At 39.3% G+C, this 15,416-nt stretch overlaps 1 protein-coding gene across 1 annotated transcript; it reads right to left on the bottom strand.

Moving 5' to 3' along the window:
* Nucleotides 1-942: 942 nt before the first annotated feature.
* On the bottom strand, nt 943-14,212 carry crlf1a (cytokine receptor-like factor 1a). The gene is made up of 8 exons (XM_057334218.1): nt 13,806-14,212; nt 11,483-11,761; nt 9,419-9,548; nt 8,651-8,820; nt 6,604-6,761; nt 5,048-5,216; nt 3,431-3,612; nt 943-2,627 (listed from the first exon to the last, which is right to left on the bottom strand). Exons 1-8 carry the CDS (start codon nt 13,861-13,863, stop codon nt 2,604-2,606), a joined length of 1,170 nt encoding a protein of 389 aa, XP_057190201.1. The 5' UTR covers nt 13,864-14,212; the 3' UTR covers nt 943-2,603.
* Between the last annotated feature and the right edge of the window lie 1,204 nt (nt 14,213-15,416).

The raw sequence follows: 15,416 nt of genomic DNA, 5'->3' as shown, positions 1-15,416 counted from the left end.
ATCACAGTTTCTTTCTTGAGGAGCTGTATGCTACAAGCAATATTTCATGCAGAGAATATTTTAATGATATCGTGTCTTATCTGGTGGCTGTAAGCGGAGACATCCGTACTGACCGCTGATTGGACATTAAACATTAATCTACGTATCTCTGGACTCCATGAGTCATGTAGGAGTAGGTGACACTACAGCTGACCTCTGGCATGCAGCCAGAGAAGACTAAGGTAGTGTAGGTTGTGCTACTCCAGAGCCAAGAACGATAAACTACAAATTTGCATCTAAACAGAACAGCCCTGGTTTTTATAGAAATGGCACATTTGGTCATAACGTCCAGTTCTAGTTCGGTGTCTAATGAGATCAACTTTAACTAAAAAGAATGGAAATGTAATTCTGTAACATGATATTGAGCACATTATTGATCTCTGTACCATGAAAGTACCCGAAGACACTCCAATGAGCATTGAAGGGATTACAGTTACAGTCAAAGTCATTGTTACAATTTGTCAAACAACATAGGCTGTATTTTATTAGTAGTAAAAAAACGTGGAAAATTGCAAAAAATTGCTAAACTTGTTTAAGGCAATTAAATACCAAATTTGAACTAAATATGTATTTAAACTTCAGCTTAAAGCTTTTCAAATCTATTAGAGCAACAAATATCTACTTTTGTGTTCAACAGAACAACGAAATTTATACAGCAGTTTTCCTACCATGATAGTCAATGGTGGCCAAGAACTGTTTGGTCACAAGCATTCTTCCAGATATCTTTCTCTGTGTTCATCAAAACAAAGAAATTTACGCAGATTTAGAACAATTTGAGGGTGAGTACATGAAGACAATTTTTATTTTTAGGTGAACTGTTCCTTTTAAGTTTTGTGTGTAATAAATAGACCGCTTATTGATTTCTGTGGAGCCTAAAACCTGTATAACAAAAAAAAAAAACATAAATAAACAAGCATTTTAAGCTGCATTACTGCAGGGTTATTCAAGGCATATGTACTTTTAAACCCAGTTGTATTCTTTAACATTTCACCCCAACACAAAATACGCATATAACCTGTGACTTCCTAAAAACTTTAAAGGGAAAAAGAAAATATTCTGTATATCACTGTGAGGGTTGAAATATTTTTACTATTTGACTTGGCAGATTGGAGTCACACAAGACACTGCTGAAATCACAAGACTAAAATGTGGAGGTCTTTAAGCCCAATAGCCTAAAGCATTTTTATTTTCTTTGTGGGTGTCACTCAGGGAAAAGTGTGAAATACTGACCGTGGAAGAGGCCAGAGCAAGAACGCTAATTTAACCAGACAACTGTTCATACACACATTAATCATCTTCTCTGTAGAGAATCATACTTTTGCTCTATCTGGCAAAACACTTTTGTGTTTTGTGCAATTCCGATCTTTGCACATTTCCGTTTTTTTTTCATATTGTACTCCGAAAGTGGTTTTCTGGGTTTTAAGAGACTTATTTCTGCTTATAAAGGACCATCTTCATAAGCTTTCTTTAAAGAAGGATTTTATGAACAATATTACAGTTTAACAATTCAGTCAATAATAATATAATCTACCTACACATAACTTAAGAGTCGAAACATAACTTTACATTTAAATATGTGGATACAATTCAGTACAAAAATAAAAGCATTAAAATGTCTCAATACATATTTTTTTCCCAAACAGTTCAATGCTACAAACACGGTTACAGTTTTACATTTCAACTGCAACACAATATAATCACAATAGAGAACATTTGTTGGCCATAACTTTCCATCACTGAGGCGGTTCCAATGTGTTAACTTTGTGGATCCAGAATGTATTGTTAAAAAAACTGTTTAAAACGCAGCAGAACTTGGAACCAAATGGAACAAGTCCCACTCGTAGATCCTAGTATCGATTTGTTCGGTACTGCTTGCTTAAGCATGTGTTTTAGCGACTGATATGGTATGTACAGATTACTGCAAGGCAATATACGTAGACTGAAATTTGGCAATATATGTTCTGTGAGGTATACCTGTGGGATTTGAAATGTAAACTGCTGACCTTTGATCAAGCTTGGTGGTAAAGAACCTTCCTATTTTTCCAGTTGTCTTGCTGAGTGAAATTCAGACATTTTTAATTTGTCCATAAGGAACCTTTCTTGAACATACAGGTCGGCTAAAGTTAGCAGTTGAGAGAAACAAAAAAATGGCACGGGCCCACGTATAGAGCACGCATCACGTTGGCTAAGCATGGCTTGTGCATCATCATCCTCAGTGTAAATGTGCAAATTATAACCTGTAATTATTCGCTCCCCACCGCGATCAAAAACTCGTCTTTCCTCTGACAACAGCTGTGAAGATACAATCCACGTGGCCTCCGTGGCGATTATCAAAAACGTTGAACAGTTTGTTTTCCTGTATTGTGAGGCATTTTAGAAAACTGCACCATTTAAGCTGTGTCCCAAGTCCCAAATGCCTGTTACTCTTTGTTGTTTGAACGTTCCATTTTGAGTCCATCTGTACTTGAACTTTCTTGCACAGAGCCAAGCAGCAGTCTGGAAAATGTGAATTCTTCCACAGTGTACTGTTGTTGTTAAACGTTCGGCCTGCCAGGAGCGACGTGCTATGATTTATCTCCTTGAAGAACCTGAAAACAGACAATATGACAGTGATCGGATGAATGCATACGGAATATGAAACTCTTCATATAGCCTTTCAAAAACCACCAGAGATCCTGGATTTGTCATGGATTACGGCGAAAGAAAATGACAGTTTAAGTCTTTGCATATTTGCGGTGTAAATGTTTATAGATTTGTATTTTGTTATTAGAATTGTTATTGTGAACTGTCTTTTTGGTAACGTCGTGGGGTGCGAGATCTTCCGGAATGATGCTGTGAGATCTTCTCAAACTCTGTGATGCTGACAAGGGTTTGGGACACGTTTTATAGAACAGACAGACCACAACACGCTGATGGCTACGTTTATAGTGCCTTATATTTTGTGACGGTGAAGGACCGTCCCCGTCATGTCCAAAACTGGATTATTCTGGAACTGACAACTCCGAACTGAATACATATGTAGATGATCTTTGTGTGTGTTAACAAACTGTTGGAATTCGTTCTGCAAGTTTATTTAAGTGGTCTGGTTTTCTACAAGAGTTTATGAAAAACTACCTGACTTCGCCTTGCGTTATTTACTCGTGTGGTTACCAAGCAAAACACAGGAAACTCGGTGCAATAACACCAAAAACACTTTAATTAAATTAACTCGGCAACTTCAATAAGTCATTCCACCCTTGGATTTCTACTCACGATGTTATGAGAGGAAATATTCCTAGCATAACAAATTCTCAGAAACTAAAGTTGAGGCAAACCAGACGCTCAAACATTGTGATGAATTGGATTTGGGTTAAAGAGAGGTAGAACGCATATTTAAAAGCTCCTTACCTACCTGGTTGCGGGTTTTATGAGATTTCTGCAGCCAGACCCGCCACTGGTCGTAAAGTTTGATACTCATACCGCTGCAGCCGTAAGCGTGTTTGCGCACCCAGCCGAAGAACTGCTTCAGGTCCCGCCGCAGAGTCGAGTTCTGCTGCCCCGCCTTCGAGTCACATGACCCCGTCATCAGCCGCTCTACGAATCAAAAGCCCAAAATCAACAACATGCACCCAAACAACATGCACCTATCATGCAACATGCCTATCGCGCAGATGCGGCTCGCTGTTTACGCGGCGAGCCAAACACACGTTGGGATAAAAATAAATCCTTTTCCATTTTAAATAAACAGCAGGTTTCTGATCTCCAGATGTGGGCCGCTTCATGAGAGTTAATGTGCAGAAAAGTTAATCTGTTAATCTTCAGAAACAATCCTCTGAAAAAATATATCAAACCCTCCCCCGTGAATCTTTGGCAAGCCGCAAAATGGGGAGATGTATGAGTGAAGTAATGCGTTGCATGTGCTAGCTGGTGTCTGCTGGAACCAGCATTGTCTCGAGAAATATGTATCTGATTATGGAACGGACTGCACGACCCATTCAAAATGTGAAAATATGACGAAGGCAACATCTCAATCCGGCTCTCATTGCCACTATTTAACCAGGCACAATGTGCGATGCCTTAAGTCTGGTTTTATTTATTTATGTGTAATGTTACTATTGGGCCCTTTGCCATTTTTATAACAGACACACTGAAAAGGAGAGAAAACGATGGAGAGAGGGTTTGGTAGGTGATCCGATCCAGATCTGAATGCATGTTTCCTGCATGAAAGCCACTGTGCTGAGCAGCAGGGGTATGCATGTTAACCATTTGGCCACGGGTGCAACAGGGGGTCAAAGTTTGGCTGGTCGGCATGATCCCATTAGCCCCTGCTGGCAGATGTCGAAATTACATCACCTGGACCTGGAAAGTATCTTTTTTCGATTGACGGCTATTCAAAAGCAGCCGTGTTTTCTGATGAAATGCATTTTCTACCAAGCAACACAAATTCAAAATTCAATTATGTTCGCAAATATTTCATTATATTATGGTTGAGTTTTTGGTCAATGCTAGAGTTTTTATTCACATGCCATTATAGAACTGAACACCATTTAATACAACCATTACAAGATTTTAGGGTTCATTCTATAATATTGAACACCAATATTCACATTATTAATATGCAATAGGGTAGTTGACAAATAAACCATAAATGTGTCCAATGGTGTGACAGGAAAAAAAGGAAGAAGATACATCTATCTTATGCTATTATATATAATAAATATAAATGTAAAAAATAATAAGTTATTAACAGTTTGATTTCAAAATTTTTGCTATGTCACACCATAGGACACATGAACGTTATATTTATCAACTACCCAATATTCTGTCGGTTACTGCTCTTTATTTTTAGCATTTTCATATTTTTGTATATTTTGTATTTCGCCTTTTGTATACATTACATGTGCACAAAAGAAAAAGGTAAAATTGTCTATTTTTCTTTTCTATTCTATTCTATTCTGCCTTTGAATTATTAATATTGATTTATTTTTATAAGCAACATATTTCAAAACAACAACTATTTTTGTCTCACCACTGTGTGGTGTTGAGGCAGCCGTTGGGTGACTCCATTCGCTCCAAATGCCAGCTTTCCTGGACCCCAGGATCCCGACGGGGTTACAGCGTACCTGCACGAAGTACACTGTGCCTGGCCTCAACCCCGCCAGCCTGCAGGAGGTCTGATTCCCGACGTCATCCACCACCTGCGCAGAAAGACACCCCAAACAATCCGTTACTTCAAACGGATCACCCAGGAACCACACACACGATCACCCAACGGCCTTGTTTAATGTTCTCTATATGAAGCAAAAAAGCCATTCACGTTCAAAACCTTAAGCAAGTTCCCACATGTTCACCTACAAAGAAAAAGAACAAAAAAATCCCCCCTCTATGTGCTCCTGGGGGGATATACCAACATATACCAGAGACAAAGAGAAACACACACATACCATGGCCAATAGGTAAATGACAGACACACACAGACACATAAATAACCAGACTTCTTTTGGCTCGGCTCGACGCAGGAAGTGCCTACACTACCTCGAGAGAAAATCTGTTATCTATTACACTATTACAGATTGAGTAATTGGACAGGTGAAGACAACATAGACAGCATGTAGACAGGGCCACGCCAACACTGTTCCCTCCTTCACCTCTGATATGTCCTCTAAACGGTGCATGTTGAAGCAGAGGTAGACTCGAGATTCACATGAAGGAATGTCAGAACGTTTCAGAGAGAGAAAATAGGACCTGGGCCCCCTGTAATTATTTACAATCCCGGAACCCCTGAATCGGTCCCTTTTCATGGTTGGACTCGGCAGACTCACGTTTCAAAAGCTACAAACACGGTTAATATGCATGGCTCCGTAATCCGAGGACCATTACCATTGGAACGTGATGAGCGGCAGAATGTTAACATCATCAGGTCGCTGTGTAACAGGCATGCTGGGTAATTATTTCCTTTTGCACAAGCTATGTAAGCATTCTACGAGGCCAGAACGGGCCGGGCGATAATGCGACTCGCTAAGCCCGATTAAAAACAACGGCTCATCTGCCATTGATGTGCTTTGCATGGTCAGTGTCATATTTAGACTTTGTCAAACTGTGTAACTGACAGCATAAAGATTGGTAAGAGAAAAAAATGAAGTAACCAAACTCTGCCCGGCTTCAGAAGGAAACCTGCCAACTGATTGGATCCATATGACCGAAAATGGGGACAGCAAAAGCTTAAGTTTATTCGAAACCCTCAAGTTTAGCCGCACTCTTCCGTGTCTAGAGAACTGGGAACCATGTGCTGCTCGGCTACAGCTGGGACTGACATCTCAGGCAAGTAATACAAACACCCTAAATTCTACCGAAACTCGGCTGTTGTCTTTTAAAAGCGCTCTAATTTATCATCTCACCATTAGAAATTTTGGAAACGCTTTAAAATGGAGAAATTGACATTAGAGCACATGCACGGTTTACATTACAAGTACAAGTGGGTGTGGTGGTGGATTTCATAGAGATTACGGTCATGAGAATAATGAATGGGTGGGCATGTTACAGAAATGGCACGGTCACGAGATAACAGGCACAGGAGAACTGTACCTTCCAGTCGCTGCTTTCCTCCAGTCTGTATCTGATCTGGTATTTAGCTTGAAATAGGAAGTCTTTTAATGCAGGAGGAGTCCCCCAGTGCACGGTCAGCTGGTCCTCCAAGTCACCCACTCGGCTCAGAACCACTTCTGTCGGTGGGTCTGTTGTAACTAGAAGGGGAAACATAACATTCAGATTTGATATTTGTGAGATTATTCACAAGTATCTTAAAGGGACAATTCACCCAAAAATAAACTTTCTGTTATCATTTACTCACCGTCAAGTTGTTCCAAATCTGTATGATTTTCTTTGTTCTGATGAAGACAAGAGAAAGATATTTGGAAGAATGCTTGTAACCAAACAGTTCTTGGCCACCATTGACTACCATAGTAGGAAAAATTACAATGGTCGTCAAAAGTGCTCCAGAACTGTTTGCTTTCCGACATTCTTCCAAAATATCTTCTTTTGTGTTCAACAGAACAAAGACATCTTTCTTACTATGGCAGTCAATAGTGGCCAAGAACTGTTTGGTTACAAGCATTCTTCCAAATATCTTTCACTGTGTTCATCAAAACAAAGAAAATTATGCAGATTTGGAACAACTTCAGGGTGAGTAAATGAAGAATTTTCATTTTTGGGCCAACTGTTCCTTTAACTTTAAAATATTTCAAATAAATATATAAATAACCCAGAGAAAAATGGCAAGAGTGTGCATTATCCTCATAGATACAAAAAATAGGATTTGTTGGGTTCGATGAAGTCTTTAAAGGGACAGTTCGCACAAAAATGAACAGTTTTTCATCATTTACTCACCCTTATGTCATTCCAAACCTGTATGAGTTTCTTTTGCTGACCACAAAAGATGATATTTTTAAGAATGATGGTAACCAAACCACAATGGCCCCCATTGACTTCCACTGTGGACACAAAAACCACCGAGACGGTTCTCAAAATATCTTCTTTTGTGTTTTACATAAGAAAGAGTCAAATACAGAATTTGAATGACATGACGGTGAATAATTAATTTTATTTTTGGGTGAACGATCCCTTTAATAGGTTTCAATCTATTGCCGATATATTAGTTAGCTGTTAATTCTTTAAGCTACCTGTTACCTGACCAGTTGCAGTTTTTTCTTACCAAAGCACAAAAAAGCAAAACCCCTAATACAGAATGAATATTTTGCACATAATAAGGGAGAGGGTCATTCCAGGATTTGTCCCCCATGTCTTTCCCCAATTATAATGGTTGACACACTCCTTGGTTTTTGGATTGCTTTTGAAGCACCGATAATGCTCAATTGTGGTTTGCTTGGCTCTCAAAACTGTTGTTTAATTAACTGGTAACATAGATGAGCATTGTCTCTGTTGCTAAGGAGGGGTAGGCACTAGGTGTGGTGGCTGTCTCATAACTATGGCATGTTTTGAGCACTTTCCATTCAGTTGCCCTGCCACCCCCTTCAGGTGCAGTAACACTGATTTATACACACAGGAACCAAAAAGTTCATTATCTTTCCAAAATTAATTTAGGAAGAACAGGGGCTTTAGTGTGCGTTAAGGCCTTTTAAATTAAACTAACGAAAACTTTCTAAAGTCTTGCCAACACAGAATGCCCCCCGACTGAAAATATAACAATTCTAATTCCACTTTTATTACTGTAACACGATGGTAGTTTAAACGTCCCTATGAAGAGATTATGTGGAAGTTTGGCCTGCGCTCAAAGATAAGATCTTGAGGATTCAAAAACAGACTTCACCCTTTCAAATGCATTACAAACAGTAGCCCCGGGCCGGTCACGGTAAAAGGATTAGCGAAACCATAAAAAGTAAAATTCCACAAAAAAGCGGGGGCTGTAAGGTTTCTCAGGTATTCGAGAGTAGGTGGGCAGAAACGAGGCTGGAAGATATTGATGACGCTGTGACGGGCCGATGCGATTTGTCACGCCTCCACCCAGATTTACAAGGAGTGCCGCTCTCGGGTTGCACGTGGACCTCTCGTGTTGCACGCCGGTCACGAGGAGAACACCTGGCGCCACAAAAGGGGTCAAAGGTCACACACTCACCCACGTCTAAGATATCCAGGTATATGATGTCAGAGGTGGCGCTTCCGAGTTGGTTGGACGCCTCCACCCATATCTCGTAAGGTGTGAACAGGGCGAGGTCGCGAGGGATGTAGCACGTGTATGGATCACCAATGGTGTATTCCTCACACTCTTTTTCTCGCCCGTACCACCTGGATGTGCAAACACAAAGGTCAATTATTAGACGTTTACCAATAACGATATAAATGGTAATTATACATGGTCAGCAACAGTATTGTAATCTATAGCTTTCTATAATTTTTAGTTTTTTTCTATACTAATTGCATTAAAGAATAACGGTGGGATTTCAAAATAGAAAAGCCAAACGTTTAACCTCAGTTGTATGAATTATTCCCCAATTATTGGCTTATTCCTTCTGGTATGGGAATGAGGATATGAAAATTGCTGTCTGCGTTCCATCTGCTCACTGGGCATGAAAGCCAAGGATGAATTAAAAACAGCATTGTCTGTAAATATAATAAATAAGGTTGCACTGTAACACTTTAAAGACTACCGTAGTTTGGCTACTGTGGAAGCTACCGATTTAAATCATTCATAGGACTTTCCTCTTGACAACAAATGTGTTTGGCATCTGCCCATCAGGAGGGATTAGTACAGATTCGGTTTGAGACATCCACGAATACTGTCCTCCAGTGAACGGGCATGTACGAACTCGAAACATACAAACATGACAAGGCGTGAATCCGGGAACAGGCATTACCATTAAAGAGAATGACCCGTGCCACTGACCTGAGCTTATATTTGAGCGTGTATTTGGTTTTGATGAAAGTTTCCCCCTGGCCCCCGGGGGCCCATTTACAGGTGAGGTCTTTGGTGTTCCTGGACCAGCAGGTAAGGTTCACAGGTTTCTCAGGAGGCACTAAAAGAAAAAGACAACGATGATGAGCTCTCGTTTAGCTGTCAAACTTAGTTAGTGGAAAATAACTCATGCCAATATCAGTACACCGATTGTGAAGTGTGCTAGCCGAACACCAAGTATGTTAAGTAACGTGCAGAAAATGAGCCAAAAACCTAAACCTTCAGAGTGTCTGAAATTAATGGCTCGACATTTTGATTTTCAATAACGGATGAGTGGCTTCAGCTGTCATCCTCATTTAAGTTCAGGAACGCGGCCAAGATTCCATTCGACTGAGAACAAAAGCCACTGCGTCTAAGTGTAAGAGTGTGATTATATGAACCAAACCTTCGAGAGGACACCTCCGAGACCCAGAGCGCCCCGCTTGAGTCAACACAGTGCTTTATGTACACGTTTTTTCACACACACTTTGAAACTATGTCTCTGGCTTTCAATCTTTTTCCAAATGACCAGACACCAACTTCCTTCACTCGGTCTCATTCTTTGGCTTTTTTGCCTTTGCGTGGGTCTGTGTTTGTAATTTTCCATACTGTCATCGTCGCATGTAACGTGTCAGACGAGGAACGCGTGTATGGAGGACCACACAGGTGCTAAATGCAGTGGAAAAGGCGTTTTATGCAACGTTAAGTTCACTGGTGAACGGGCAGATGTGGCCCAATGACAGGGGTTAAATCATAAAGGCTGTCTAATACTGGTAGGTCTGACCCATATCTGTAAGCTTCAGGCTTACAGACTTACCAAGAAAATCCATTTAATTTTATTTAAATTGGACTGTACCAATTGTGGTCTTACAAGACCTTGCGAGGAACTGTATCTTTGGAGACCTCCCTTGCCAACTGTAATGCACAAATTACATAACACAAGGGAAATAAGCCAGCAATGTACCAGTAATAAAAATTCTATACAGGGGTGAGGAGTACTTGAGTAATTTTACTCTACTAAATAACATTTTTCAAGTATCTGTACTTTCTGGAAAAATTTTACTACACTACATCGAAAAGCATATATTATACATTTTGCTCCACTACATTTCATAAATACATTTGTATGCATTGTTTTTTTTTTACCTTTAATACGCAAGTACATTAAATACATTTTACTCAAGTTAAATATTAATAAAAAGTAACATTTTAAAGTACTGAAGTATTAAATGTAAAAACATATACATATAAAATGTAGTGGAGTACAATGTATGATATATGCTTCATAACGTAATGACGTAAAATATTTCCTAAGAAAAAGCACAAATACAGACATTTGAAAACATACTTGAGATTAAAAAAAACTTAAGCATTTTCCACATCTTGTCAAGCATTCAAAATAGGGGTGTCAAAACATATCGGTATTAATAATCATATTAATAACCATGATTATTTGATATAGTGTACGTTAAATACAATAATATTGTAAATAACTCAGTGCCAATATCTTGTTGACACTTTAACAAACAGTAGAAGGTGTTGGTTTCGGATTTGCGTTAAAAGCCAGAATAGTTTCTTTCTCTGCCTCCCTTTAGTCATGTTTTGAATTATTTTTGGTCCAAAAAATAAGAGAAAAGACACCAAAAGTAAAAGATAAATTAGACATTATATATTCAATTTTACAGATAACAGTCTGCAATAACACAAAAATTGTGTTGTTAAAATCTGAAATACAGTGACCCCACAATGCACAGAACAAGAAGGGGCCAAGAACAGATAACATTTCTCATTTCTTCATTTTTTTACTTTTTGCCAATAGTCACAGGAACAAACCCAAGCGCTATCTCGATCAAATCGAAGTCTGCTGTGGCTTTTTTCTTGCTTTATCTCAGCTGGAGGCCGCTGTCAGCCAGAGGCCCCACAGCACTGGCCCCATCCGCTCTTGCCAATTAAACACACGCTCGGTAGTTTTAGAAGCTCCCGGAGTAAATAAGAACAATATGTAGACACACTCACTGCCAACGTAGATACAGGAGCCGGCCAGCACATGACCGCCGCTGTTATGGCACATGAGGTTGTCTCCCGAGCGCTGGCGAGACCCGGAGAGCCGTGGCAGCGTTACGCTGAGCACGGTGGGGCTCAAAATGCTGTAGGTGCTGCTGGGAAGACGTTTCCCGTTCAGAGTCCAGTAGAGTGAGCCCGCATGCAGGCCGTGATCCACATTCACAGAGCATGTTGCCGTCAGGCTAGAACCAATGGGAAGGGCAGGGTCCTGAGGGTAGATGGTGGCCATCTCTGAAGAAGAGTGAGATACAGCATGTTAGAGCTGGAGAGAGACTTTTGTTAGTTATGGGATTTGGGAAGTCTCTTTTATGTGACATTTACACAAAACTATGGCCATGTCTGATGACTAACATATCAAAAAGAGTTCATATTGACAGCATAAATCAGAGCAACATGCACAACATGCCCCTTCCAATTTTGGAGTCTATTTTCAATGCAACTTGGAAAAAAACATACATGAATTTGTATTGTATTTAGTTGTTTTATGATTGTATACATGGCAGAAATGCTTTATTCACATGTTTAAGTTTGTAGTTGAGACAGTCACCATCAAACGCCCTGAGTCACAATCCACTACAAATATAGTACAGGACACATTTGAGACTATTAGACTAAAGACTATTAGTATTAATCAGTAAAAATACCATAGCAATTTCCCAAAGCGTCCTTTTTCCACTAACAAAAAATACAAACGCAATTCTAATTGTTCATTTGAAACCCTGTTGGGTTTACAATCAGAAATTGTGTCAATCCAGTAAAGTTGGGTAATTGGGTAGTGAAGTAGGAACGGCTGTGTGATTGTGCGAAATTACATCAAGATGGTCAGATTGACTAACATTAAAAGAGAGATTATCCAGTCAGACTGATACACTTAAATCCGCTCTTTTATCTCAGAAAACTAATGAAACGGGATCACGCTGGGCCCTTGTGTTACAATCATCCCAAAACTACTTCACTGGAGTGGATCGAGGAAAAAATCGGATGTGAAACATTTTACTTCAAGGAGTTTCATGACAGTAGCAATTACAAGTATTTATAGCAGGTGTCTGAATAGGAAATGAGCTTTAAATGATTTGTTTTCAAAAGGTCTCATGAGGTAAGCTCGGAGTCCTGTAATCAGGGACGCAACCGGAGAAAAGGGAGCACTTCACGCTGCATCCTGGGTGCAAGTATTACACCCTGTCAAAGCGAACTTCCCTTTACATTCTCATGTAGGCTACGCATAGACGCTTTAATTAAAAAGCAATTTACGTTTTTCATCAATATGAGTGTTGACTGGGAGTCGAACCCACAACATTTGTGCCACTAATGCAATATTCTACCAGCTGAGCTCCAGGAACACTTTGGACATTCCTGCCCATGTTGTCATACCACAATGATGTTTTAAAAGGTTACTTCTGTCTACACGTTTTTTCCTTTTAACTCTGTTTATACTTCGCCGAGGCACAGAAAAAGTCAGCCTGATGCTTTTGTGTTTAATGTTAACTGTATAACAAAGCCGGGGGAAGTGTTAGTCGAGATCATCAGCGACCGTAAAGAATTTCACTCTCATAATCTCCTGCCTGGCACTCGGGGTGTGAATGAGGCAATATTTAATTGGATGTAATTAGTCTCCCACTAACACCTGCGAATGTCACGTAAGGGTAACGTGATAAATACTGGCGCTGTAAATCTCCTTTACAATAGCTATTAATAATTTTGCCTCTCGTTATTTGCATCACGATTGTGCTCTTTGATCTTGTTACAAAGTCCTCTGCAGTTCATTAAAAACGAATTAAACCTCACTACCACCTATATTTCACCAAACCCAAAACATCACCTCATATCAACACTAATACCAATCTGAGATGAACACATGTGCATTATAAAAACAAGCCTCAGAAACATGATGTAAGAGGGTTTTTTTGCGGTTGGACCCTCCATGTGTTAAATAAATTATGTTCTGACCTGTTGAAACTTTAACTCCTTACAGACTTTTTTAATAGTACAACTTATAGTTGTTTTGCAATTTACAATAAAATGAAAATAAATGCAAGTGCTGTTATCTGTTAAACGTCACGAATACACCCTAAAATAATGCAACCGGAATTTCATTTGGAGGAAAATATATGATTACTTCAAAGTTTCTTTGCACAAATTACGCAATTAAAGCGACAACTTATAAACTAAAATGTTATATTTACTTCTGTTAACCAATGTTGAGCGCGTCCCATGCGATAAATACAAGACGTGAGAACACATGTATCTACACATATACAGTAGAATTTATACTCACGGGTGGCAGACGACAACACGCCGGCAGCACAGAGAAGCAAAAACAACAACCAGATCATCTTACAAGAAATGTTCGCCTTCTTTCGTTACGCACAAGTGTGTCTTATTGGTCTATGCAGGGAATATTTTATCCACGCACGCAAGTTGAGCGCAAACACACCGAGTCCAGCTTCAATGCTCCCGATCTGTTGATCCCACAGCCCGTAGGTTTTACGTGGTGTCTCGCAGATGTTACAGAGCGCTCAACATTAACGAAAATCCGCCAAAATGTTCTGTTAATGCGATGGTGCATTTGTCCTCTTCATTTACTTTTGGCATCGTATACGGTTGGCGAGGTTTCCCACTGCTAGGAAACATCCAAGTTTATACTTTGCAAGCTCCGCCCATGTCTTCCCACACAAGTCATTTTTGACTCTTTCGTTTTATTCCTCCCTTCCCTGTCTGTGCCCTCCTCTTGTCTCGAGCGGTCCCATATTTATCATGAATTTCCGCCAAAACTAAACCTACAAGTCGAACGACCTAACTAGAAATATTTCCAATTCGACTCAAGACCTTATGTGGAATCATGACTTAAGGGATAATGCAATGAGATAGGTGCAGCTGCAGGTAATACCCATACTCCTTTGAAGTCGAGTCCATCCAACATTACATTATGACATCTTCAATTCAGTATTTAGAACTATACAATTTAAACTCACCTTGCGCTCAACGTTGTTTTAGAAACTTCGTGTTAAAAAAACGACATAAGAAATACAAGACCGAAGAGAGAGAAAAAAGATTTTATTAACATTTTGGCAACTGGTCTGATGTGACACTTATGCAATATATAGCCTAATTAAGATAGAATTGTAAGTAACATTGAATACAGATTTCTAGAATTATAACAAAATCATTATTTGAAAGAAAATAATGAAATTCTATTACGCCATGAGTCATTGCAAAATGTACAATAAAAATAACATAAATAGAATTCTACAGAATGGTTTGGTTTGATATGATGTGCGCAATACAAATATATAATTAGAATTATATATAATATAGAATTTTAACCAAACAAAATAAACTATTGTTTTAAAATGTCAGCAATAGTTTTTATTCAAAAATGTTGATATCAAAATACAGTAAATAGACTAGCTTTTGGGGTATGGAAATAATTTTCTTATTTGTCTTGTAATTTAAATAAAATTGATGTTCATTCAATAGCAATGCCTAAATGTTATAATGACTAACGTTTGACTAATGGAGGTTATGAGCTGTTGGAGATATCGTCCTGGTCACTGAGTCACTCATTCACCGAGGGAGTATATTTTGAAACAATAACCATGACAGACAGTTCGCCCGTGGGTCAGCAAGCCACAATGCAGTGCTTTATCTTCTGTAGAAGAAACGCTTGTTAAGGCCGAGTTTACCGGTAGTTTCATGCTGGTTGTGTCTCGTAAATGGGTGAGTAGACTTCCTTTCCAGTTATCACCATTATCAATGCTATAACAAGAAGGGTGTCATCCAGAGTCAGTGAATAGAGACAAAGAGCATTCATCAGATCGAGTCAAAGCTCTCAGAAGAGGGTTCTTACTACATTCGGTCATCCACTACTTACTATATTACCTAATGT

Source organism: Triplophysa rosa, linkage group LG5 (assembly GCF_024868665.1).
Source record: "Triplophysa rosa linkage group LG5, Trosa_1v2, whole genome shotgun sequence".
NCBI classification, from domain to species: domain Eukaryota; kingdom Metazoa; phylum Chordata; class Actinopteri; order Cypriniformes; family Nemacheilidae; genus Triplophysa; species Triplophysa rosa.
This window is presented reverse-complemented; position numbering and strand designations above follow the sequence as displayed.

Excerpts from the sequence above, each read along its gene's own strand:
- crlf1a (XM_057334218.1), bottom strand. The coding sequence starts at position 13,863 with ATGATCTGGTTGTTGTTTTTGCTTCTCTGTGCTGCCGGCGTGTTGTCG. Across the intron at positions 3,613-5,047 it reads TGCCTCAACACCACACAGTG|AGCGGCTGATGACGGGGTCA; the intron begins GTGAGACAAAAA and ends TTTGATTCGTAG. Across the intron at positions 2,628-3,430 it reads CTCATAAAACCCGCAACCAG|GTTCTTCAAGGAGATAAATC; the intron begins GTAGGTAAGGAG and ends GTCTGTTTTCAG.